The 27,326-nt window shown below is 42.2% G+C and overlaps 2 protein-coding genes across 4 annotated transcripts; one reads left to right on the top strand and one right to left on the bottom strand.

Moving 5' to 3' along the window:
- Positions 1–170: 170 nt before the first annotated feature.
- Positions 171–20,117, bottom strand: GNPAT (glyceronephosphate O-acyltransferase). Of its 3 annotated transcripts, none has more exons than XM_064708562.1 (16): positions 19,847–20,117; positions 16,299–16,490; positions 13,719–13,895; positions 12,758–12,887; positions 10,436–10,563; positions 9,902–9,977; positions 9,172–9,323; positions 8,951–9,081; positions 8,050–8,273; positions 5,712–5,957; positions 5,222–5,301; positions 3,356–3,496; positions 2,367–2,466; positions 2,180–2,273; positions 1,172–1,233; positions 171–871 (listed from the first exon to the last, which is right to left on the bottom strand). In XM_064708562.1, the coding sequence occupies exons 1-16, from the start codon at positions 20,081–20,083 to the stop codon at positions 828–830; spliced, it is 2,214 nt and encodes a 737-aa protein (XP_064564632.1). In that variant the 5' UTR covers positions 20,084–20,117; the 3' UTR covers positions 171–827. The 3 variants fall into 3 exon arrangements, with proteins under 3 accessions (XP_064564632.1, XP_064564633.1, XP_064564635.1); XM_064708563.1 differs by having other exon boundaries at positions 16,299–16,487; XM_064708565.1 differs by lacking the exon at positions 19,847–20,117 and adding an exon at positions 19,713–19,753 and having other exon boundaries at positions 16,299–16,487.
- On the top strand, positions 20,055–26,724 carry C3H1orf131 (chromosome 3 C1orf131 homolog). Its single transcript, XM_064708569.1, has 7 exons — positions 20,055–20,205; positions 20,350–20,642; positions 22,739–22,795; positions 23,829–23,924; positions 24,614–24,700; positions 25,704–25,756; positions 26,388–26,724. Exons 1-7 carry the CDS (start codon positions 20,070–20,072, stop codon positions 26,515–26,517), a joined length of 852 nt encoding a protein of 283 aa, XP_064564639.1. The 5' UTR covers positions 20,055–20,069; the 3' UTR covers positions 26,518–26,724.
- The last annotated feature ends 602 nt before the right edge of the window (positions 26,725–27,326 follow it).

Below are 27,326 nucleotides of genomic sequence, written 5' to 3'. Positions count from 1 at the left end.
CCACCCCAGCTCCGTTCCGGGCTCAGCCTGCCCCGGCTCCGCCTTTATAACGCGGCAGCAGGGAGCGGACTGGGAAAAATAAAAACCCTGGAAAACTCCGGCAGAACTCTGCCTCCTCAAGGGACAGCGCAGTAAGCGGTGAGACGGGGGGAAGAGACGACAGACACGTAATCGACGGTGCTTTAATTCAATGTTTAAATACAACATTCATTAAGTAATTAAAATAATGCCAAGCTGCCTTAGAAAAAAACAAAAAAAAAAATCAAAAAAAAAACAAAACAAAACCAAAACCAACCCAAACACAAAATACCAAAACACAAGACCCAATACATTTATCAGTTCTGGTTATTGCCCAAGGTTTGATTTGTGCTCTTCATTCATGAGGGCCTTGCCTTACATTTAGCCAGCCAGCAACGTTTTTTTCTAAATATTAATTTTAATAGCAAGTCTTTTAATTCCCTGTTACATTTTCACATCCATGAAATACTTGAAACCAATCACATTCCTTGTTACAAGTCTAGAAAAATGTATGTAGGTAGCCATTGCTGTGCACATCTCTTTCAATATTTATTAAAAAAAGAGACAATGTTTAATTTGTTTGAAAAAACAAAACAAGGTGAGGATGTACATACACCTCTAAGCCCCTCAGCAGCAATTCCTAAGTGGTAATGGAGAGCTGTCCAGCTGAAGAAACACCTCTGTGCCTCCCACGCTTGCAGGCTGGCTGGGCAGGAGGGGAATCGTGTCTGTTCCTATCCCTGCTCCAGTGGGGCAGTGGTCCATGTTCTCAGCAGGAGCTTACATCCACTCTCAGCATCAGGGACCACTCAGAGTCGTGCAGCCACAGGTTTCTGTACAGGTATCCGAGCATCTAACAAAAAAACCCACACTGAACATTTCTGATCAACATGCTGTAAACACCATGCCAATAAACTACTTCTTACTTTACTGCCCTCAGTCACTGGATTGCACAGTATGTGAAATAAAGAAGGGAGATTTCAAAGCTGCAGCTAATGATACAAGAAAAAGCATTGTAAAAAAATATTACTAAGATTTTTATGCAGTTAAGTCTATGGAATTACTAACTAAAATCACTGCATAACATATGTGCATTGTCCAAAGTAATTTATAACTTGAGAAGCTCTCTTCAAATTGATTAGTGAACACTTACCAAACATGTCCAGGATTTTACTAACAGCCTCTTGATTTACATTGTAAGTGAATCCACTGGGCCTACAATTACAAAAAAAAGTTTACTCAAGAAATATTCCTTATTCCAGTAATTTCTACACAATAATCAGAATTAAACATTTTCATAATTACATATTTTTTATCATACCATCATACATATCAACTTTAAGGACATGTCAGACTCTAGAACAGTCATGGTTTCTTTACCTTTTCTCTTGTTCACAGTCCCCAAATTCTGCTGCACTCAATTTATTCCTTTTACTTGAAAGGTGAATTTAGCTATAGACATTTACCTTAACCTAATCATTTTATGAACAGAGGCATAAGGAAACAGCTCAGATCATCAGCTGCCATCTGTGTTCTGAGGAACACTCAAGACACTGCAGGGACTTGCTCTATTGGGGACTTCCAGGATCACACTTCTAAACACAGTAATGAGCACCACAACACAAATTCATTTGATAACAGAATAACACCATACAGCAACAGGTGCATTTTAATCTTAGGTCTATAAACCATGAACTGTGTAAAAGGACTCAAATGATCAAGCTTTCAGTTAAATTGCTTTGAGATCATCTCAGTGCTGAAGTTCCCCCAAACTACTGGTATTCCTGATTATTGCTTACATTCCTGATTATTGCTACATTGCCTCACAAGGCTTACTGTAGCACACAGTATTACAAATAAGCAGTGCTCTTCTTTTCTTATCAGAAAGAAAAAAAGGGAGGAATGTTGAAAACCAAAAGGTAAAGGGAATCAGAAGCAGCCTAATAGTGAGTTAATGAATTTTTTTAGGTCCCACTGGAGTCTTTCCACTATAAGGGCATGCCATTCCACTTCCACATCATGTACAGAAGGGAACTTTTGGGTCTTCTCTATGACTCCAGTCAACCTCTGGTGCTCAGGCAGTTGGGGTTGTCTGCCAGGAGCTCAGACATTAAGAATTGCCACTAAGATTTCTATACACCAGGTATGTAACTTTACTTACATTTTCTTCTTCTTCACTGCACCCAGTTGCACAAGAGCTGATAAGGCATTTTTCTGCATGTCAGAAGACAGTGCTTCATAACATTGTGTACTCCCTATGGAGAAGATAGAAACACAATTAAAATTTTTATAATTTTCAATTAACAGGCTACTCTTGTAAAACCATATTGAGTAACAGCTGTACACACCCTTCTCAAGAAGTTGAAAAACAAAGTTGCGGACTCCAGGTATAAACTGCTTCTCAGTAAATGCTTCTTTCATTTCCTTTGAGAGGTATCTGAAAATTAACTAACATTTTCAAGAAAATGAGCATTCCTTTCTTTTAGATTGTCAGCTTGTAATGAGTTATAAATAGATGTGTCCTTGTAAGTAATACTATCCACTTTGAAAAGCATAGGAGAGGACCTCAAAAGGTATTGCATAGGGCTTCTGAAAGTTTTATTACTGTTTTACAGGTAAAAGACTCCCAATGTGAAAATAAGACTCCATATTTCTATAATAGCTACCTTAGACATTAAATTTACATTCTTATTCTTACAACTCAAAACAGTTTAACTTTTTTAAACCAATACCTGTTCTGAAGGTGAGAAAAAATGGGCACATCAGTACACCTCACACATCAGATCACTAACTACATTCCACTATGTTGAACACCTCCAGTCTCACCAATCTTATACTGATTTAGCTGAGATTTTATCCTTCTGGGTTTGTATGTATTACTTACTACAGGAATGTAAATGTTTCATTTTATTAAAACCTTGGGAAAAACCAGAAGAATTTAACGAGAAATGGGTGGAATTAATGATTCCTATAAAAGCTCTCAGATAGGAGATGCAAACTTATTTCCACACCTGGCAGGACAACCCACATAAAATGAATTAAGCAAGAGCTCCTCATAAAAAAGAACAATGAACCTGGTAGCAGCACACTCCTTATGAATCTCATAAACCCACAATGAGCCATAACATCACATAGCAGTTACTGCTTTGGCAAATTGGACAAGTCTGAGCCAAAAGCTAAAATTGGGATCCTTGGGGAAGGGTGGGTTTAAGATTTATTACTGCTGTTTCTTAACTTTTGTATTTCTCAGCCTATTTACACAGAGGTATCACAGCTCTCTTACTTTCCCTACAAAACACAGGAAAAAAAAGAGATCATTTTCTGAAGGACAACATACCTGATAACCTTCCACAAAAGGTCTGAACATAGCTGACAAGAAAGACACTGTGCCACTTCCTTTGTCAGTAGGGTAAATCTCCTGTTGACTCGTTTGAATGGCATCACATTTTGTGAGTAGAAAACATCCTTCCTCAAAATCCTGGGCAAGAAATGCATAACTAAAATTCTAACATTTACAAAAGTGCAGCTACCATTCCCACAAAATCAACAACAGAAACCACAACAGGGCACCACTTTCATTTCTGAACTCAGTTGTCAAGAGACTTGAACTAAAATTTTTCTGTCTCCCAAAAATACCTATATAAAAAGGCAGTGGGAACATGTTCTTAAACACAGCAGTTCCTCAATGCACAACAGACCTTGGCCCAAAGGAAGTGGCTGTGGCTGCTATTGCAACAGCCAGCCTGAGCTCCCTCAGGATTTTGTCAAAACATGGTCAGGTTGTCCAGTTTAGGGTTTTTTCCTGGGGGTGTTTTTCATTCATTTACCTATTTTTAGACGAAGGGTTTGCCTTTATCTCATGTCCAGTGTTTGCAATAAATGATAATACAGATCACTGACCTGCCCTCTACCAAACAGAAAACAAATGGCCAAAAAGTTACAAAGTATGGAAATGTCAAGGTCAAAACCATTTTACTGCCAATATGGGCAAAAGGGGAACAGATTACACAAAGGGATGGGACAAGGACATGACAGACATATCAATGAATAAAGCGGTGAGTGGGTGGCTAAAAGATCCCTTAGCATCACAGCAACTCTTTCATCTGACTCCAGCAAAGTCAGTCATAGCCAGCCACCTTCCTGCTCCCTGCCACTTTCTGCTATTTCAAAAAAGCTGCAAGAAGCAAAAAATTGTCAACAAATAGAACTTAGCTGTGCCAGTCAGCCTTTAAAAAAGGCCCAATTCTCATCTATATAAAAATCTATGAGATTTTAATACATTTGCAAGTCTTGAACATTCTTGTGAAAATTATACTCTCTTTTTTAAGGCAGGAAAGATCATAACTATCACCGTCATACATTTGTCCTCAGAATTGATAAAAATAACATGTAATCAGTTTAAAATCCAATTAAAAACTACACATACCAATTTATATTGGGTGTGAGGCTGAACAGCTTTTTAACTGATAAACTTGTTTTCACCTGCATTTCAAGCAGGCTGGACCAGAGCCAGCCCTGACCCAGCAGGTTTGTGTACAAACTGACAGAGCAAGTCCTGCAGAGAGCCAAGGGCTGCCTGCAGTTTTCCCAGCTTGCCTGTATCCAGCTGTGCTAGGGGTGCACACAGGCACACTGGAATAAGCCCTGGAATAAGGCAGTGTGCAGGAACAATACTGGCTTTGTATGACTGATGCCTGCATGGGGCAGGAGGTAAAATGAGGGGAAATTCTTTTCAAGCAAAAAAGGATGCAAGTAAAGCTTCCAAAGACTCTAAGAGGGAAACTATTTTGCCATTAGGAAAGCTCTCACTTCTAAAACCTTCACAGGCTGCACCCCTGACAGCATTTACACTTCATTGAAAAGACTGCTTTAACACAGATTTTCAGATCTGTGCTGGAAGACTGGTAGCTTTACGTAAAAAAGCCAAAATTGTGCTACAGTTCATTTTAACAGTTCAGAATTGGGCAATTTAATTATTTTTAATTTTTTTTACTGGAATGGAGAAAAAAATTGCATTGACAACCTTGTGGATTCAGAAAATATTTCGCAATCAACATAATGACCCCCTTTTTAGTTCTCCCACTTACAGATCAAGGTAAAATCCCAGTAGGTAAACAAAGCACTTGTTTAGCAGAGCCCTGGAATCATGCTATTTTAATTGGTTGCATTACTATCAGTATTTTTGTATAAGGGATATTTTTACCTTCAATGAAATGCCAGGAAAGAAGATGAACTCATTAGAAAAAACATCTCTCAAGAAGTTGAAGCAGCTATAGACTTCCTCTGAAAAAAATATTGTAAATGCAAGTGAAGAGCCATTTACTCCTTATTTAAGAGAGTACCTACTTCAAATAAAATATGGACTTGGCATTTGAAGCATACATACAAAGGCAGAAACCAAACAGAACGGCAAGTACTCAAAGCACTTGATTCAGCTGTAAAGAAAAGGAAAGAGCGGGGGCTTGCAGCTTCTCAGAACATGCATTAGATGCCACAATCAAATCCTACAAAAGGATCAAAGGGTAAACAAACAAAAAAAAGCCAAGCAAAATATCCCCAATGCCCTCCCAACACGTCCACCTTATCCCAAGCATAATGGACAGCTGCCACTAGCAGTCACAGGAAGCTGGTGCTCCTCTCCCAGCTGAGGGCACAAGGAGCAAAGGCAGCAGCTCCCCAGAGCCCCAGGGTACCTTTTCTGAAGCTGGGTGCCATCTGCAAGGCCACTGCCACCAGGGCCGGGCGCACGAAGACGTTCAGCAGCTGGTTCCTGTACGTGGCACACATGAGCACGGCCAGCGCGTGCCTGAAGACGATTTCCCCTACGGCTCCATCTTCCACTCCCTTGTCATTCAGGACCACGTGGCCATCGACAAGGCCAGCGATGTTGGAATGCAGGGTGAGGCCAGACAGGACTGCTTTTTTGGCACACAGGTTATCTAGGAGGAAAATACAGCACTCAGGAAGTTGCAAAAGGGAGCATAACTCTATTGAAACAGCCCAAAATGCACCAGTATTTCAGACACTACACCAAACATTGAGTTAGAGAGCTGTTCCAATAGAATCCATACCAGGAACTGGCAAACCAGGCATAGTATGACATGGTGAGAACAAATTTCAGACATTTCTATAATTAAAATGCTTAGAATTCTTCCACTTAATAACAACTGCAAATTGTAATTGTTCCTTTGTCTCTGGAACAAATATTCTGAGCCTTCAAACGGAAAAAGGCTCTGTTTGATGGAAACATTCATTAGTAAGGAAACAGAGACTATGCTTCTGCTTAAGCATTTCTGACACTACAAGTTTTGAATCATAGGTACAAATCTTTTTATAAACTTTTTCATCAACTCTCATACATAAGCAAGGCCTCATCCCAAACTAAATTTATAAAAATTCTTAGCATAAATATTGTTACATAACATACCTACTCAATGAGAAACACTCCCTGCACAAATTGGAAACAATTTGACAAGCAAGCAATAAAAACTTCATATTTAACACTAAAATACATTTTATATGTTCATTGCACCACAGGCATATCAAATCAATATAGCCTCTGACAGAAAAAACCCATCATATTCCTTTCCTTTAATACAGATTTCATGTAGAGTCTCCTTTCATCTTATTTACTCCTTCAACCTACTTCATTCGAGTTTTGCTAAAGCTCCCAAGTTTCTCAATGCAATAGGAAGCAGAAGTCTGTGCAAGTAATTTTTACACTTCCTGTTTTGAATATAAAATTTTGCAAATGTTTTGCCTGTAACAACCAACCAGCATGATAAGGGCAGAAATAACTAGCTGTTTAGAGACCAGAATGAAGAGCATACATGCAGTTGCTGGCATCAGCAAATTGGCCTTTAAAATTCTTTCAAATTGACAATCCAAGCCAAAACAACAAACCCAGTATGCAACTGATGCTTCGAGCACAGACAGCACACTCCAACAAAATCCACTCAGCTCTTGTCACTCCTCCATTTCATTACCATGCCTATTTGCTATTGCCTGACTACATGACAACTCTACTAAAGTAAATGCTTACTAACTGTTGCTAAGAAAATAAACAAAATAAATAAGCAAATCTGGATGCGGTATATTTTTCAGTTTACTGTGTAGTAAGACTCTAAATGTTGTTCAAGTATTGCCATGAAATTCTTGCTTTTACTAGTCTGGCAGAAGCAGACCTTGCCTGCATTCCCTGTAGTGCCAATCCCTGAAAGAAGTGGGGTTTTTTTTCCCAGAGGTGACAGAGTTCTTTTATACCAGTAGCCTGCTCCTATTTCTTTATTGTAGCAGTGAGAGGGATCCTTGATTATACACAGGACTACAAAAGCAAAGATCCTTGACTTAAGTCTACCTACAGCAGAAAGGTAAATGTACTTGCATTGCACAATGCTGTCCTTTGTTAGCTTTACCACTTACATCCCGAGGCTCTAAAATTGCCTGTGTCACTCTGGCTCACAGAGAGAAGTTTCAAACAAAGTTTGAAAGCACAATCAACCTTTCAGCAGCCAATATATACACTATACACACACATATATATATGGGGGTGTATATAAATCATCGTTTCTGGAGATAAAATGAAATTTAAAAATAAATAGACAACTAAGAGTTTTGATTTCCTCCACCCATTTGTTTCTGCTAGTTTTTTGCACCAGTAACAACTTACACTGTAGTCAATACCAAGCACGAAATGTAGCATTACACAGAGTTAAGTGGTGCAGATCAGACAACTGCCTGTGACTTACACACAGTTCAGAAACACAGACACTACACAAACCATAGTACTCTGACAAAGTACCTTATAATTTCCCTCTCACATGATACAACAGTAAAATGTCTGTTCTGTTTCCACCTGTTTTTCAAAGTACAGGCTCAGTCAAAACCTGTCAGATCTCAGCATAATTTTTAGCTTATCCTAAAATCCATTTATAACTCTAAGAATTCTGTTACTGTACATTGCTTCCATAGAAATATAATTTATTTTTCATAAGCAACAAGAGGAACAGAAATAACACTTTCTCTGCATACCAGGCCATTCAATGAATCCTCCAAAAGTCTGTGTTAAGCCTTTAAGCCACAGAGTCTTTTCTATTAGAAGCTCAAATTCCATAGCTGGCAAATTCTGGAGCAGGACAGCAGCAACTAGCACCCAAGGGCTCAAAACCATGTTTTCTATTTGCAGGAGCTCCATTTTATAAGCTACATCACTGACAAATTCTTGGATATCCTCAGATGGCTTTTGGGGAAGATGCCTGAAAAAAACAATGCAATTTAAGGTAAAGAGCTCAAAAAGTCTAATAGAAATAACACCCCTCTTTATTTCTTTCATATTGTTCCCAGATCTGTCACTTTACAGCATCTAGCACCTGCAGGGTGATTCTGTGTGCTATGTAAAACAGAAGTATAGAGCAAAGCATCAGTAGCTGCATGACAGTACCTGAAGCACAGACCTCTCTACTGATGCTGTATATTTGCTGGCTTCAAACAAAATTCAAAAGCATTATGTTTTACAGAAAAAACTGCAAAGGCAACACAATCCAGTCACAGCTACAGCTCTCCCTGACATATGGTCACTTAACAGCTTGCAGGAATAATGCAAGAAGTGAGAGGGAGGTGAAAATTTTAAGTGGCAAAAGCACCACATTCTCAGGAATCTGAGTTTTGCCTGGTTCATGCACCACCATTAAATTTTAAAGGGGCGTCTTCTCAACACAGGGAAGGCCACAAGGAACAATTCATTTCAGAAACACCCAGTCACAAGCACAATAAGCCTCTGCTCAGACCAAACAGGTTCAGCAGTTTGAACAGGCAGATGGAGGGAGGTGAGAGAAGATGAAAACAAAGTACAAGAGAACATCTTAGTTAGTTCCCATAGGTGTAGACTAAACCAACGTTTTTCCTGTGCATACACCATGGAAAGATGCAGTACCTGGGAACCAAATTGTACGGGCACCGATTGATCCTCCCAGATGCCAAGGTTCTAAGGGACACTGGCTGGCCAACGTAGATATGTATGGTACCAAAATTGTCACTGAGGATTCTCCTGGCTTTTAACAACCCCTATGAAAATGAGAAGAGGAAAACTTAAATTCTGGTGCTACAGGGTGTGTATACATCCACTTATGTTGTGTTCTTAAGGAATTTACATACAGATGTAGATTCTTTGGGCTTTGGGACTCCTAGGAGTTCATATGCATAGAGAGATTCTTCTAATATCCTCTCATAGCTGATGCTGATGGGAACAAGGTATGTGTCAAAGACCTCACGTTTGAAAAAGGGTTCCATCACAATGCTGAGAAGACCTGCCAATTGGGAAAAAAACCATGAATCACCTGTCTCTTTCAAAGAGGGAAAAGCAACTGCAATTTAACTTGGAAAAGGATATCTTTGTATTTTAGAAACTGCTAATAGGTGTGCACTGTGTCTGTTCTCTCTTCAAGCAAGCAGAAGCAAAAGACATTGCCCAAGCCTTAAAACAGAGGGTAAATGGAAGCAACACTTGGACAGCTGTTTGTGCTCTTTTCAGCAGCACTGCTCTGTGCTCGCACAGCATCTTCCTTCTAAAAGATTCCTGGTTACTTTTACAGTTAGAGCTACAATATTTCCCTGCTGGCCAGTGGATGCCTATTGTCTAGGAAGAAAATGGTGAAGAATTATTGAATTTAGCACACAATGGGGCAAAGGGAACAAAAGCAAGTGAAGTGTATTGCTGTTCTTTGTATGGCCTCGGAACCCAGCCATGGTGTTTTCCATACTCTGACAGACTTCCCCAGTTTCCCTCTACATTAACATCCCTTCCTATCCAAAGAACTTACAAAGCACATGGCCACTAATGAAAACACTAATAATATCACAAGTTCCAAATCTTCAATAAACATACCAAATTTTGGAGTCAGAGTCTTGGCAGTGCGGCTTCTAGTCCCCTCAAGGAAAAATTCAATTGGGGCATAGCCACTCTTCAAAAGTAAAACATACAAACAAAATCTAGTCAGAAAAACATTTCTTCTTTATTGCCCACAAATAGTTTTAAATACTTCAAATGTAAGTAAGTTAGTTTTTATAATGAAAGACAAACATATCTAACTTCATTTATCTGTAAGCCTACATTCATCCATTCTATTTTTCATACCATATAGTTTAATTAACAAAAATATTGAGTATTTCATGAGCTATGGGCAAACAATACAAAGCAACTGATGAGGAGTAATTTGTTTATCACTTACTGAACTGTGTAATAATAATAGAGTGCACACATGGTCTTCACCTACAGCACCTGAGGTAAAAAGCACTTACTCAGTGCTTACACCATGAAGACTTTCAGTCACACAGCCAAGACATCCTGCATATCTCACAAAAATTGTTCCAACAGAGTACTTCTTAAGTACACATTCTGAGATCTCAGCAAGTTATTTACCCTTAACATGGTTTTTACATATTCAGCAAACACTGCCCAGTAGAGTCTGTTCCCACCGAAGGAACGTCGCATAAAAAAGGCACCTGCCCTTCGTAGCAGCTCACCAACTATTTTCATTCCAAGGAAATCTGAAAAACAATCAAAGAAAAACCAAAACCACACACACAAAATTTACTGATTAATATCAGCCAGCAGAATCAACCACAAAATTTCTATCACACTCATTACCAGAATACAGAAGATCTCTTTCAAGGATTCCTTTGTTGCCAACGCATTTATTTGCTTTCAAATTGTCTAGCAAGACTTATATGGACAAGAATGGCATATTATAATAGGTTTTCCATTTTTTAAGCTGCATTCACTTAGAGCAATTCATTTTTATAATTTAGATGGCCAGAGTTCAGCCATAATACAGACTAAATTTCTGAAGTATATTATCTCACTCATCTTTAGAAAAAAGCAGCTCCTACTGAACATATTCCAGAAGACACAGAAATTAGGCAGCCAGTTAAACTACATTAGACCATCTATGATCCTGACTCATCATTTTGGGGGATGTACACCTAACCAGCTAAAATTATCTTATAGTTTTTCAGTTTTAAGCAATGATAGTCAATGCCTAACTTGTCAAAAAGCAGGAAAAAACACTTCACATTAACTAAGTTGTTATTGAAGCATTTAAAACAAGTCCACACATCAGCTGGCAATGTGCCACTCCAACCTCCTTGCCACCTCACTCCAACCTCCTTGCCACCTCAATCCATGAAACACTGGCGAACAGATACTCACTCAGCCAAATAAATTCACATTTCTATAGCTGCAACACTGGCAATGACTGCCCTGAAGATGTCACAGGTGGCAGAAACATCATCCCAACACCAGATAGATTCCTGCTAATGTACTGTATGAGGTACTGGCAACTTTACCTTCCCTTAGCTAATCCCTACAGATCTCTCTGTATGCTTGAAGCCAAGAGATAACTAACAAAGCAAAGGCACTTACCACCTATATCAGGAGAGTCTCTCCTCTCAGCACAAGTGCTCATTTGAGAGTGACTTTGTGAATATCTAACATGATATGCAGTTATGAAATACAACTACAACCATAGAGAACTGTGTTTTCTCCAGAGGAATTTAAAATAATACATACATGCAGGCAGCATCAAGCTAAAAGCCCCTAATTCCTTAGGAGAACTTTGACCCTGAAGCACCCAAAACATTCAAAAAATGTTAATCATTAAAAAAAAACCTTGTAAGCTAAATTAATAATATCTTAAGATACTATTTTGAGGTCCAAAACTCAAAAATACTCTAATCCAAGTCAGCAAAGGATTACACTAATACCTATAACAACACATGGGCAGATTCTGAACAATACACCACAGGCAAACTGCAACACCTTGATCAAGGCAGCTGTGAAACATGGACTTGTGAATCTAACCTGCATCACCCAGATGCACCAAACTCAAACACCAGGGAAATCTTCCAGAGCAAGCCCTTTCTCAAAGCTTTTATTAGTCTCGCTAACTTCTTGACTGGAAAAGCAGACAACAGTAAAGCAGAAAGTTCCAACATCTCTGCTAGGTTACCTTACCTGTGCATAGAAAGGTAACAGTACTGCACCAGACCTGAGTAGTTTTCTGCCTGCTTAGAAGGCCTGTTTGACACTTCTGACTTCCAAGATCAGGTTTCTAAGTTAAGTGTTGACAGCATCCAGATTATCAAAAAGTACATTAACTTGGAAGACACTGTTCAAGCCCTCAAGAATTGTTTCCTACAAATTTACTGGCTTCATCTGCTTCACAACTAAATATGCCCAAAATCCTGACCTCTTATATGCCATATCATTTCCCTGCCAGCTCTGTTCTCAGCATGTCACAAAGTTCTACCAATACTTCAAAGGAATCAGTTACATCAGAAACAAGCATGAGATGTCTGGTACTTTGTATCTGGCTGCTGTGACTGCACTTCAAACTGTATGAAGTATCACAAAAAGTTCTGCATCCACAATAGTAGCTGGACAAGTTCTTGCCTGTTACCAGGCTATGAAAGCAAATAGAAGGATTCTTCACAACCCTTATCTATGCCCCAGCCTCAGGTCTACGGATGGGCTACTTCTGGGTGAACTTGCTAAGAAAAATATTCACCTTTGACAGGACTCAGCACCAATGAGAAGCTTTCAGACACTATAAGCAGCTTACCGAAGGAGGATTTAACAAGACATATTTGGAGCAGAAGTTAAACACAACTACTTATAGTTGCAGCTACCAGAGAATGCTGCCAATTCTCTGAATCCTGAAAACATTGTTAAAAAAATACTTGCCTATTCCTGCTGCAATGACAGGCAAGGCCAAGTCATAGGTGTATAACAAATAAGACAGCATCAAAAAGTCCACGTAGCTTCGGTGGCTGGGCAGCAGCACCACGGGGTGCTCCTGAATGGCGTGTTGCAACTGAAAAAGAACAGTGCAAACAATATTGTCCCAATATTTACTGACTGTTGAAATTTGCAAATACAGACCTGCACAGGGCTTAAGGCAAACAAAACCCCATTTGCTTGAGGGTTGTTTCTCTGTCCACACAATCAATACAGATCTTTCAGCACAGAATCCACTGGAAATTGGGAGCAGTTCTTTCCAGAGTAGCAACCTGAAACTCACAAGCTTCACAGGACTCAAAAACTAGGGGCACCCTGTCATGGGATAGTCTAATTCCAATCCCTTTGGAAGGGGATGGGAACCAAACCAAATAGGGGCTGTCAGGACTGACATTGCTGACTTCCAGGGAATGCACTGCACCCTCCAGAACAGCAATATCCTGAAATGAAATAGGGGGACAACAGTTCCCAGAAACTGAGGAAAACCTAAAGCATCTCTTGCCTCAGAGGTGCACAGTGTTTCACCACACTTAGCTGTATGAGGGTTTTGCTGAATAGTAATATTATACTATGAACCCTAATTCAGCTAAATGCATTCTTATTTTATAACACCAAATAGAAAACATTCTCTCAGTGGCTGATCTAACATACTTACAGGTACATGGTATTCCTTATTATAGGAAATATTTGGAAAATATACAAAAAATCCTGACAGCTGTTTGCCTCTAAAATACTTGCATATCATCTGTCTTTCCTCCCACATTTACTAAGAAATGCACCAATAAACAAAAGTGAGTGCTGTCTTTTTTTTAGAGGGTGTTTTTCACGTTTGTTATTTGTGATTAGAGCTCTTGTCCAAGCGACTGGTCCGAAAATATTTTAACTTTTTCTTCCCACCAGTACTCACTCTCTGCATTCCTTCTTCATTCACACAAACTCTCTGGAAAAGCTGTTTAAATATTTTGCTCAGAGTGAAGGCAAAAAATCTGACAGCTCCTAGTTGCATACGGTGGCCCATCTCATCCAGGATTTCCGTGGCTTCTTCTTGAATAATATCAGGTGATTCTCCCATTTCTTTTGCTAGCTAAGGAGAAACAAAACAGCAGTGACAAGTTGTTCCCTTTTCCTTGCCCATGCACACCATTCTAATGTGCCACAGCTACTATAGGAGAACTACTACAATAGTCCACAAGATTTTGTTTTATGTGATAGGTGTGGATCTAATCATACAGGATCTGTTTGGTGCCAGCCAACAAAGCCAAGTTAAAGCTGCTTAAAAACTAAAATAACCTTGGATGTCAATGGCGGGGGGAGGATGTACAACAATCCTCCCCCCAAATACAAAAACCTCCCCTCATGTGAATGTTTTAACTTGCAGCATATTCAGAGGATATTTAAGTTCAAAGAATATTTCCTATATTATCAGTCTGAAGAAGACTCTGTGCACTTTTCTTTCAATAGTAAAATGAAGCCTATGTTTGTAGAGACAGTCATAATGTAAATATTTTAATTGCATTTGGGTTAGTGTTTACAAAGAACCTCAGCCTATCACACTACCATTTCCTGGTGATGCATTCCTTTGGCAATGGAGAGCTGAATTGCATACAAAGCACTGTCTCTACCAACTGTGCATATCAATGATCTTTCTTCTGTTGCCATGCACATTCCCTTTTGAAGTTCCTTGAAACAGACTTAAATAACGGCCATCCCTCCAATTTGGTATTTGAATCTAGAAATATTTAATTGAAAAGTTAAGCCTCTTACTGTTATGGAATAAGGAACATGACTTTTACTCAACATTGAGGAGGAAAGGAAAGGAATGTGAGAAGAAAAAGCCTCCAAAAAAGCTCATCTCCATTTGGAAGCCAGTGCTACTTATCTATTATTTCCATTTTGTGACATATAAGAAAATCCATCTCCTCCAATCTACCTCCGTACCTTACTATCACATCTACTAGGTCAAATGTGTTTTCTTAAATGCATTACCCATTATCCTACATATTTCCACGTGTATTTAAACTGATTATTTTAGCCACTTAAAGAAGCCAAAAACTGCTTTCACTTAAGCCTGAGAAAATCAGTCTTGCTTAGAAAGCCAAAAAAATCCTCGTTATTCAGCAGGAAGAGATTGTGTTCTCATCTACCAGCAAAAGGCTTACCACACAGTTCACTTGTGTGATTTAAGGGCAAATCCACTATGGAACTAAGAACCTCCCAAAATCAGAAAGCAAAACCCCAGACCAGTCACATATAGAAAGCTAAAACAAACAAATGACCTTAACTTCCCACGTTGAACTTTAGTAACTGCAGCAATTTGGCACAGGAACAAATTCAAGTACGCCCCTGTAAAGCTGAGCAAACCCTGCCCAGGCAGGAGGGACCCTCATCGTAGAGGGCTGGGCACATTGCCCAGGACACTCTCAGTCAGAAATTTCCAGTAACCTCTAGCACAAAACCGGGAACCAGGCTGCAATGGCAGGTCTGCTAACTCCCTTCAACCACTTGATGCAGCCAGAAAATATTCATCAAAATAATTTCCTATCAAGAAAGTACTTCAGAAGAAAACATCACACAAACGTCTTTCTATCAAAACCTCTGTATTTTCTTTCAGTACATTTTTAGAGTCTCTGGAGTTGAAAGATTTTTTTGGCTATTTAGCAGTCCATAATGGAAACAGAACTACTTTGTGGCGTAGAGTGACATACTTTACTTTGTCACATTATAACACATTTTGATGTATCACAGGTAGTACTAGTCATTAAAAGAAACAAATAGAAAAAAATTTACAGCAGCCTGTCACTCAGGACAAACCAAAACACCTTAGGTATTTCTACACACTAGCAATTATTTTTTATGGCTACTGAAATTAGTTTATGCTGCTAATTAACACACACACACATTTCAGGTATTTAAAGACAATGCAAAGTATCAGCCAGCCTAACCATAAAATACTTTATTTGTTATAAAGTAGTAGCTGCCCTTCATGTTAGAACAAAAAATATGGTTACATCTTAAACAGCATTTCTAAATCAAAGAATTATCTGTGATATAGAATTCTCATTTTAGTGAAAGTAGCATTTAGGACTTGTTCATAAATGCATCATTAACCTATAAAATTCCTACAAGACACACCTAAAGTACAAAAACATCTGCTAGGAAGGAGAGTGCTAATGTCTTTCACAATGTTGTTCTGTGGTGAGAACAGTGGAGTATGAGGAGAAGGAGAAAAAAGAAGTCAGGCACACTGGATAAATTAATGATGAAGTGTTGTATATGCAAAATCAAAACACTGTTTCATGAACCTGACAGTTTTAGTGGCAACTCCAGTATTTTCTTTTTCCTGCCAAAAGAGTTATTTATTTACTAAACCATCTTCCAAACTACAATTACCATTTTAACAAGGCCAGCAACAATCTCTTTTCCCTGCTGCCACACAAAGCTTGGCTGTGTGATCCACCTCATCCTAGAGCTCATTGTCCAGACTCACCTGCTTGATAACATACTGAACCTGCTCTGAGTGGAGAACAGCACTTTTGATAGCGTTGGGCTTGCAAGGAGAAAGTCCCTTGTAGATCACCGGGGTGTAACATTTCATGGCGTATCTCAAGTCACTGGACAACCGCCTTTCCTCCAAGATATCCTCAAACTCATCTCTCTTCTTTGATGTGAGCTCTTTCTGCTAGGAACATACAAATGAAGAATGAGACACTGTCTCAAGCTGTTTGGTGACCTGCTTGGCTACAGCACCAAAATAATGATATGCACTACTTCTGCAACATTTGGGGGTTCTTCTTAGCTTCCAGTAATGTCTGCATGCTACACTCTGTGACTGCAGGAACCAACACCACCTGCTTGCAAGAGTGATCCAGAAAGAAACTAAAAAGCAAAATAAACAAGCAAACATACACCCTCCCAACCCCCCCAAAAAAACCCTCACTCTAATTCCTTTCAATTGCAAAGATCCCCAAATCACCCTATGCCATGTTACTTAATTCTTCCTCCCCCCCTGCAAAAAACCCTTACCCTAATCCCTTCAACTTCAAAGATCTTAAAGTCACCCTATGCCGTGTTACTTAATTCCACACAACAGAAACTGAGAGAAGACATGGGCTTTTAAAGCTGAAGTGCCTTGCCTCCAGCCTCTCCATAATTAATAGGTATTAACTAAAACACTTTTGATTCCAACTCTCACAGCTTCATTAAGACAATGCCGTGATTCACATTATAAAAAACCAATCATCAACACACAGAAAATAATCCCTGCTACTTAAAAGTTGTAGCTGGGGCCTTGGTGACTTGAAGCTTTCACACAGCTTGGATGTAAGGTACATGAAACATTATCAGGCAAGAACAAATTTAAAAAAACCCAAATCACCTCACAGTCAGCCACATGAATGCAATATGGTGCTCACGTAGGTAAAAAGAGAGCACAGCCTCTGAGTAATCAGCACCACCACTGCTAAGCAGGAAAAACCCCAGGGCACCAAGAACTAATTTGTGGATCAATACTGCTGCAAAAAATTCACACAAAACTCTTCCCTTTGGGCCAGTAGACCCTTGTGCTGGAGAGTGATGTCTCCTATTATCTCCTGTATCATTCATACAGTTTGTATGAATGACCCCTCTGTCTTCCCAAGAGTGAAACCGTATTCTCCAAGCTTCAAACCAGCAGCAACAGCCACCAGGTAAGACAACTGGAGTAAGCCTCTGTTAAATAAAAAAAGTATTAGTTATATTTTTTGGAAGATATTAAAAATAAAAATGCTTATGTCTTCCTCCACAGTTCCACTTGAAGGGTAGCACTGGGAATCTTTTCATTCATTCTAACTCCCCTTTCTATATCTGATCCATGCAGAACCAAACTGATAATGAAGGGTAAAACATGCTTCATGAGCTCCTTCAGTGACCTTTTCTGGTGCTGAGTGGAAAGCCTGGCCAGCAAACACACAGGGGAACACCAGCAACAGATAAGCCAAATGCCCAGCAGTGGCAGCTGGGTTTTCAGCCTTGGGAGAGGGAGTCGGGTTTCACTGCCAGCCAGCCACCCAGAGCCACATCAGCAGCACTGTCACAGCAGCTGACCTTTGCCGAGAGCAAACCTTTAGCTCCCGTCCATTCATCACCACAAGGTAATCTGGTGTAACAAAACAAAACAACTCAAATCAGGAATATCTCCACTTAAGAATGACAAAATATCCTTCAAAGCCTCATCTGTAACAAAAGTCAATTTTGTTTTATTGGAGGACACAAATCCCACTATAACGTTTGACCTTCTCAAGTTCTTTTACCCACACAGCACAGGCAAATTTGGAGACCATCCCTCTACTATAATTGCATTTAGTAGATTGTATAACTTTTCTTTCCACAGCTGCAGTTTAGAGAATTACCTCATAGTAACTGCAGAACACACTCAGCAGGGACTTTCAAAACAATCCCATACAGGTATTAAAACTTTTAGGGGGTTTTGTCCTGTGTGATTTAGCATTACAGCTTTCAACCTCTCTTCTTTCACAGCTTTCAATTGGTTAGTATTTTGCAAGAGCTGAGTAAGTGAAGATCTGTTAAGATGACTGTAAATAGTTTATATCAGCCATCTGTTGCTGTTGACACCTTATATCAATCCCCTTGATTAAAATAAAACAGAAATAAATCTCTTATGTTGTATAATGGCAAAAAAGCTCAGAATAGTAGCAGAAAATGACTCTAAGTATCACCTACTCAGATAAGATGTGACAAGTCATTGCTCAGAACATCTAAGCAATGTTTATGTCAGTTACAAAAAGTTAGAATCCTGCAATCTGCAACTACATGAAATCCAGACAAAGAAAGTCAGCACTCAGCATGGGCATGATCAGCCACATCAGCAGTCACCACACTGCTACAGCTGTTCCCCAGCACAACTCCTGTGAGCAGAGTTTTGCTATGGCCATGGCCCACTGAAAAATCACCTCTCTGCCTCTGCTCTTCGTCTGAGGTCTTCAGACTTGATGTGCAACTGAATTCTCTCCATGGCAATAGTTATTTTCACGCCCTGTTCTGAAGGACCACTGAGGGAGCCAAACCACACACTTCACCAAATACTAAAGATTTGCAACTGTGCTTTTACACATTACAGCCAAGCTGTTGTTCCAGCTTCAATTGCCAGCTGGTAGAGAACACACTTGGAAAACACACTGTTGGAAACCCGGACATCAGAAGATTCAGTGGCACGCACTGTTACTGTGACAGTGGTGAAGTGTGGAAGCAAACCAGCAGGAGCCTGGAACTCCTCTGTTTCCATATAACTAGGATATGCAATGTAACGATGGTGCTCACGATGCCCTTGGGATACTAGCACGCAGACAAGACACAGAAGAGAAGTTCGGGAATCTGCCGAAACAAGGAGCCGTTTCCCTCTCTCCCTAGTCCCCTCCTCCAAACGCTAGGAGAGAGGTGGGGTTTAGCACCCCACACCTAAACCTCCCTGTCTGAGGCTGGCGAAGGAGCTGCGGGGAACGAGCAAGGTCAATAAAGTAATTTTCACTGAGTAACACGGAGAAACCCGCTTCGGCCGCTCCATGCCCACGCCAACCTCCCAGCGCGGAGTTCCCCACGGCTGGCAGGACAAGTTGCTGCGGGCTGAAGCCCTGCGGAGCACCCGGTGCCCGGACCCCGGGACACTGCCTCCCTCAGGAGGGGACATTCCCACCGCCCCCAGCCCGGTCGGCCTGCCACGGCAGCTCTGAGGGAGCCGCGGCGCTGCTCGGGATCGGGAGCTCTGGCTGTCGCGACTGTCACGACAGGCAGCGAAGGGCGCGCGGGAAGGTGAACTGCTGAGGGAAAACGTTCGGTCCCGCCGGGGCCCGGGAGAGGCCTCGTCCCTCCCTCCGGAGCGCGGTTCCCCTTCCCCGGGGACACGAACCGGGGCTGAGGGATGGAGGGGCAGACTGCGCCAAGCGCCGTCATTCCTCTTCAGAGAGAGCAGCGCCGCCGCAGCGCGGGTGAGGTGAGCAGCCCCTTCCCCGCAGCACCGCTCCCGCCGCCGCTGCCGCCTACCGAGTACATGGGCGCCCCTCGCCGCGCCCGCCCGGGCGCCCCCGCCGCCGCCGTCGCCATGGTCCTGCGAGCTCCGCCGCGTCGCCCCGCGCCCCGCTCGCCCGCCCTAGCCCGTCGCGCTGCCCTGCCGCCCGCCGCCGCCTCCCGCGGCGCCCATGGCCCCGCGCCGCCCCGGCCCGGCTGCCTGGCGCGGTGCGGCGGCGGAAGGCGGGGGCACCGCGCCATGGGCGGCGCCATGTCGGGTGCGACGGGAGCCGCCGGGGGTCACACGCCGGCCCGCCCGCCCGCCGCGGCAGCCATGGGACCGCGGGAGCCGCGCCACCGGCTGGAGGCGGTGCTCGGCGCCCTCTACGACCTGGGTGGGTGCGCGGGGCCGGGGCGGGTGCTGCGCCGGCACCACGGTCCTCTCTGGGGGCCAGGGAGGGGAAGGGAGGGGAGGGGGCCGGGCGTGGGCGCTCTGGAGCGGCGGCGCGGAGCTGACCCACGGCATGTGCTCGGCACAGGTGAGGAGCCCGGCGGCGGCCGGCGCGCTGCAGAGGACGGCGAAGCGAGAGCTGTGCCGCCGACAGTGGAGGAAGAAGAGGAGGAGCAAGAGGAGAGACGGGAGCCTCAGCCGGCGGCGGGCGGGCGGCGCGGCGCCCGCGGCTTCTTCGGGGAGCTGCGGGCCGAGCTGAGCGCCGCCGGCCCTGCCCCGCCGGCCCCCGCCGGCCCGCCCGCCGTGGAGGTGGTGGTGTTCCGCGGGAGGAAGAGGAAGGAGCGGCACGGCCCCTCGGCAGCGCCCGCCGGCACAGCACAGGTAGAGCCGGGCGGGCGCGGTCCCCGCTGCCCCCGAGCCGGCCCTGCCCGACGGTGGGCGCCGTGAGGCGGGGAGAGCTCCAACCCCCTGCCGTGCCTGTGTTTGTCCCTCTTGTGGTACAGCTGCCTGAAATCCGCTTGCTTTGGCCATCCGCGTCCTCAGCTCGATGGCATCTGGTCCTGCTGATTCCCGATGGGGCTGCTGGAAACGGGCAGGATGAAGCAGGGGAGGGGGCAGGACTTGAAGACCAATCTTTTCAATTTCTGATCTCTGTATAAGAATCCTGTGTTTGAAATAGGCGCACTTCAGCAAACTTAGTTGATTTGCTGACAGGCCTGATGTTACGGCAAGAAGTGAAAGAGATGGAAGGCTAATAAGGCTCATGGCTACTTCAGTGCCCAGGAGTTCTATGTGCTGCTCTGTTCCTGTCAGTAGCTGTGGATGCGAGGTGCCAAAACTTGCTTCTCTTCTCTGGCATCACAGCAGCACTGGACCATTGACCAGCAGCATTTGTTCTTGGAGGATCGGTGTTGGGTAGTCAGTGGGGGATGGCATGACAGCATTAGATATCAGTCCACTGGTTTGGTTTCCTGCCGCCAAACTGCTTTTCACTACCAAAAATTGTAGCTGAGTTTCTTCAGCAGGGATGTCTGGATAGGTTTGGCTGGAAACTGAGCTGAGGGGTTGATTGGTCTCCAGATTTTACGGCTTTTCTGGTTGTTTTCCTTGAGTTGTCTTTATGGCCATAACATCAGAAGCCCATTCTAAAATAAGCTCTGATGGGCCAACATATGGCTGTCTTGAATTCAGAGAGACTTACTGATACTGGGGTTTTGTTTGCTTGGAATTGGGGACTTCAAGAGACTCCAGCAGTTGTTTGAATCCATAAACTTCTGTGCTTTTCCCAGCATGTTTTCCTCTAAAATTTTTCTCAAGTTTTTTATAACTGGAGATTTTTATCTGAAAATACTGGTGTTGCGCTTGTTAGCAAAATGCTCTGAAGATAACCGGGTGTATTTGTGGTTGAAATTGCAATTCTATACTATATAGAATTGCAGAACTGAGAGGAGTTTGGCTGTGGTGGATGCAGAGGTAAGCCCTGGTGTAACCCTAGGGCCTGAGCCTGTGACTTATTGTGCCCTGAGGTCCTGCAGAGTGAAAAGGAAATGCATTAAATGTATTTCAGTTCAGCTGTAATGCTTATGTAGTACTCCTGTTTCCTCTGAGCGGATTGTACCTTTGGGAGCAAACAGGGAAGGTGAACAGGGTAATATCTTGAACAGATGGCAGTTTGTTGGCAGAGCTTCCACTCAGAGAGGTGCTTCAGAACATCCTCCCTGAAATCAGAAAGCAGACGGTCTAAGACAATCCTGGGAAATTTGTACCTGCTCCACAGTGTCCCATGTGGGACACTCCTGTAACAAGCAAGCATGGAACTCTCTCTCTCCCTGGGGATTTTGTGCTTCTTTTTCTTTCCAGGAGATAGTGTGTTCCCCCTGGAGAGTGCCCCTCCAAGCTGAGAACTGCTGATGGAAGGCGTCTGTGTAAATCGTGGAGTAGATGTACTTTTCTCTGAGCTCATTTTGAGCCAGTCCTTTCTTCAGCCTGTGCTAAGTGGGTTCTGCCATTGCTGACAGTGCACCCTTTGGAGCTGTTTCTCTGGCATTAGTGAAGCTGGATATGGACACTAATGTATGTCCATGCAGTTAGGAATTAAGCTTGTTCTACATATTGCCCCAGCTGTGAGTACTTGCACTATTGTCAGTGGACTGTCTCAAACAAAATGGCAGTGAGCTAAAATTCATGAGCTATCCTACTTTAGCTGTTCAGGATGGGTTTGGAAATGGATATATGAGTGATACATTGTTCACTTGTGGCAGTTTTTCTCTTACTTACCTAGAAAAATGCCACTGAAACTGTTTATTTTAACAGATCCTGGTAATAAAGCTAGAAGAAAATGCTGCTGGAAACCCGTGTATTATTCCATACAACTGACTTTACATTTCACTGCTTTTCAGAAAGCTATCCAAGACAGCATTTAAACTGGCGTTACTTGTCATATTCATTTGAAATATTTTGTTTTGTTTTGTTTATAGACCCAAATAGTGAATGAAGAGAAAAATGCAGTCAGACAAGAATTTAACTTTGAAAAGGTAAGTCAGTAGCATCAGACTAATGTCACTAGTTTAGTGTACAGTTATGTGTGCACATATACTTCAGAGAGCTATGATGGGACTGATGGGAAACCTTTCCAGAAATGGCTAGGTGAGGATTGTGGGTGAGGATTTCCTAATAGGAAATCTCTCTTGTAGGTGAGGATTTCCTAATAGGTAATTCTGGCTACATGCCACACCAAAGGAGGAACAGGCTGGCAGCAGTCAGCTGCTCCATGTGGAGAGAGGTGTGTAATTTCATGGCCTTTCTTTCTGATGTTCCAGTGAGAATTTGAGGGGAATGTGTAAAGGTGCTTGAATTCCCATAATGTTTAACATAGTTCTTTCTGCCTACAGTTTTAAATCTCTGATATCTCATATAGGAAGGGAAAAAAAGTGTATTTGCATCTGTTTTTGAAACAACAAATGCCTTTTTCCATTTGTCTTTTTTTTCTCATCTGTTCTTTCGTGAACATAACTAGCATTGGCCACCTTAGCTACCAATTTGTTTACAGATCTGTGCAAGTTGTTTTGTGTGCCTAATCGTGGCTCAGGGATGTGTTATGATCCAGTGGAGTCTCTCTCTGGAGATTCTGCATGGAGCTCGGTACTGCTAAGGAGGGTGAAGATTTAACCACAGATTTAAAAAAGATTATGGATTCATTAGTGGTTTTGCCAAGGTATGCTTGTGTAGTGGTAACTCTGCCTATGTGTGTAGTCAAAGCACCATCTGCCTGTCCATGTTTCTCAGGGATGAAGAGCTCATGTTTTACATGGAAGAAATGAGTTGTGTTACTTTATGTAAAATGAGGAGAATTGAAAATTGTCCCTCTGACAGTCCTCACCATCCAGAGATTAGTTGGACAGTGGTTAACTGCAGGATAGCTCTGAACTCAGTTTTATTTTATAGCACACCAATTTCCAGTGTTAGCCAGGATTTCCTCAGGAGTATGACTTCATTGAACTCTGCCAGGCATTGCTTTACAACAGGTTGGACATTATGAAATGCCTGCAATTTTCTGCAATGTTCTAGGCTCGCCTGGAAGTGCACAAGTTTGGAATCACTGGCTACAAGAAGCAGGAGCAACGTGTTTGGGAACGGGAGCGTGCTATCATGCTGGGAGCCAAGGTAATTGTCCCTTGGTTTGTGGTGCAGGTCACCCAGCTGTTACAATGCAGAAAAGCAGTAAAGAATATGAGGGGCTTTGGTATTACTCCTTTAAAACACAAAATCCCCTGCCCTGACGCTTCTCCCACTTCATCCTTACTTTTACATCATCTGTTGTCTTGTCTATTTTCTGTAGATGATTAGAAAATTAGTATGGGTGTGTTATCAGGAAAGTATTACAGATTAAATATGACTGATCAGGCTGAAGAACAACATTTACTGATCTTTAATCAGGCCATTCAAAAAGAAATAGTTGGAGAGCAGGGCTCACTTTTTAAATCTTCATTCTCACAGACAGATAAAGTTGGAGAAAAGTTTTTAGTTGATCATAACTAGTATAAAACAAAAAAATAATGTTTGAGGTATTTTTTAGGAAGTGGGTTGGGTTTTTTTGCTCAGAGTGTGTATGTAAACCTTGTAGGACTGATAACAGAACAGAATTGTCTCTCTCTGCTGTCCTTACAGCAAGAAAGAAACAATTTGTGATTACCTGACATCTCTTAAGTCCAATCCTCTCACCCAAAAGGAAATAAGCATTTCTAATGTTTTGCCACCACCGTGTGAAAAACGCTGTCTGTACAAGTGTGTGAAAAATTTTTGAACCTATTTCAAAATTTAATCAGCAGTATCCCTCCCAATCTTTGTTGCAGCCCCCCAAAAAGGCACATATGAACTACAGGACTTACCAAGAGAAACTGAAAGAGAAAAAAGCAGTGAAAGATGCTGATAAGGAAAAGGTTTGTATGAAATTTTCTGTAGGAAAGGGCAGCATGTAGGAGCCAGCCCTCTTTAAAAGAGCCTGACAGATAATAACACCTCAGGTGCAGGAGGAGTGCCTGAGCTTGACACCTGCTGCTCCCTGTGGATTGGGCTCCTGGCTCCTACAGGATTAATCTCATTGGTAAAAGCTGGTTGTGGGCAGTAGGAAGACACAGAGTTAGGCTTGTGTTGTGGTTGGTTTCACTGCCTCACCCTTCCAGGCTGACAGACTGATGACACAAAATCAGCAGTGGGTTTTTTTTTATCCTTTCCTCTTAAGAGGAAACAGAATGGTCCCCAATTAAAGTTTGTTGCATGTTGTCTGACCATAGAGAGCCAGATCTTCAACTGCTTTTTTATCAGCACAATTCCATCTAGGATCCTACTCATTATTTAAAGCAAGGGTGAGGCCACTGTTGCATCCATCCTCTAGCACAGCCCATCTGGCTCTAAGCCTACTCTCTGCCTCCCTATGGAGCCTTCCCATGTAGGTGGGAGCAGGCTGGTGGGGGTGGTAATTGCTCTGTCAGCCTGTTTCCTGCCACCCTCTTCCCCAGGGACCTACTTCTCCTGCTCTGTCATGTGGCTCAAAGGGCATGACCAGTCACAGCTGAACCTGTTATTTGACAGCTGCCCTCAGCTGGGTGACAGGACTCACCTGCCTGGTAGCAAGTCCATCTTCTGACCCTGGGATCTGTCACGTGCCCCAGGAGGAAGCCTCTGCTTTGCACGTGGCAGGGACAGCACGTTGGTCGTGAGTGGGCTGTGCTTTCCATAGGCATTAGGAAGGGCTCTGGGCACTCCTGGCAGTGGCTCCAGAATGAGTTGCATCACTTGTTCTGTCAGAAGGTCTCCCAGCTTGCTTTAAGTTCCTGCTGCTCTGTGAGGTAAAGGCTATTTACTGAATGTTCTTTGTGCAGGTGATTGTTTAACCAGCATGCTCTGTTCCTTTTTCATTAAAATATGTGTCTTTAAAAACAGGAACATAAAGGTGATTCTCTTAAGAAGAAGAAGCAGAAAGAACAGAAGGAGAGGTGAGGTGTTTTTAACATGGTCTCCCCAGTGTATGTCCCCTGTGTAATTGCACAGTTTTACTCCAGAAATCATGCACATCACAGTGCAACAAAATTCTCCAGGTGCTAGCTCCTCAAAAAATGGTGACACTGCTCAGTGCCTAGCTATTCCAGAGGCTTCAGTTCCACAGCTTTACTTGAGAGTATGTCAGTTCTGTCCCAACACATCCTAAGACTGCAGCTGGAGGTCAGAGGGATGAAAATCCCTGTGTGCAGACTCAAGAAACACCGCTTGCTCAGAGCATTTGCCCTAAGAGATAATTTCTGCAAAGCATAAGCTACAGTCTACAGGGGCTTGAAAGTGAGCTGACATTTCCGAATCCTAGTGCTGCAAGTTTCCTCTGTACTCTGTCTTCCTTCTCTATCCAAAAATCTTTGTGTTTCTAAACATTTAAAAATATAAATTGTGCTGTAATGTGCTGTAAATTTTGCATGTCTATGAAGGAAAAATGTTCTGAAGTTTTTACATGCTATGGTGTGATAGTCCATAATACCAAACTCTGCATAAATAGGTGACTTTTTCACCATTTTAAGCATTTACCTGTGTTTCTGCTGTTTATTTTAATTTTTGTTTTTCCTCTCCCTCTTTCAGGAAGGCCAAGAGGAAGAAATCAGTGCCTAGCATTTGGCCTGCAGGACAAGTTGGAAAATTCAGAAATGGGACCTTGATTCTGCAAAGCCGTGACATAAAGAAAATTAAATCATCTAAAGTTAGCAAATGAACTTCATGATACAGAGGGAAATGGACAATATGCATAAGAGAATTCACGTTGCTAGCAACACAGACTTCTGGGGCCTTTTGCGTATCCACCATATCCTAATTTTTTAATCTTGTTATTGCAGGATTTTTATGTAACATTCTGCCTTGGGATGGATATTAGAATTTACTATTTTATAAATAAAGATTAGAGTTCTTATTAAGAAGGTTATACAGGCTATTTTTATTAGTCAATATGTGCTAAAAAAGCCCTTTTTTTTGTAGAATCAGCTTATTGGCTGTAAGTAAAATAGTTATTTAATCCATAAATTAATGGATTAATATAAATATATCTTTCATATGGAAGGAATTTGGAAAAAGCAATATCTTACTCACTCTGAACTGGAAGTAGATGTTCTCCAAACATTTATTGGACATAAATCTGTTTCTGTATCCTTATAGATTTTTAGTGGATAGTGGAACTGCATAATAATTTTTTTTGTCCAGCAAAACCTCTTAATGGTCAAAATTACCTGCTTTGGAATGAAAATAATACTTTTCTGAAGTTTTGTCCCAGGCAAGAATTACACACTCATCTTGTATAACTCTGTAGAGATCTTCAAATCAGCACTTTGGAATAGTGGTTTGGTGGCTTGGTTGTTTGATTTTTAAAAACAAAACCATGTAAGACTGAGCCAAATGATCATGGACACTCAAAAGCTACTGGTTGTTCCAGTTAACTCATGTTTGATTTGATTCCATGCTTCTTAAGGCCTTTCTATGAAATCTTTACCAAAACTGCCTTTTGGTGCTATGTGGATTTCAGCAGTCTGG

The sequence above is a fragment of the Zonotrichia leucophrys genome, chromosome 3 (genome assembly GCF_028769735.1).
Source record: "Zonotrichia leucophrys gambelii isolate GWCS_2022_RI chromosome 3, RI_Zleu_2.0, whole genome shotgun sequence".
NCBI classification, from domain to species: Eukaryota; Metazoa; Chordata; class Aves; order Passeriformes; family Passerellidae; genus Zonotrichia; species Zonotrichia leucophrys.
Note: the sequence above shows the minus strand (reverse complement) of the source record. Positions and strands in the feature narration are given on the sequence as shown.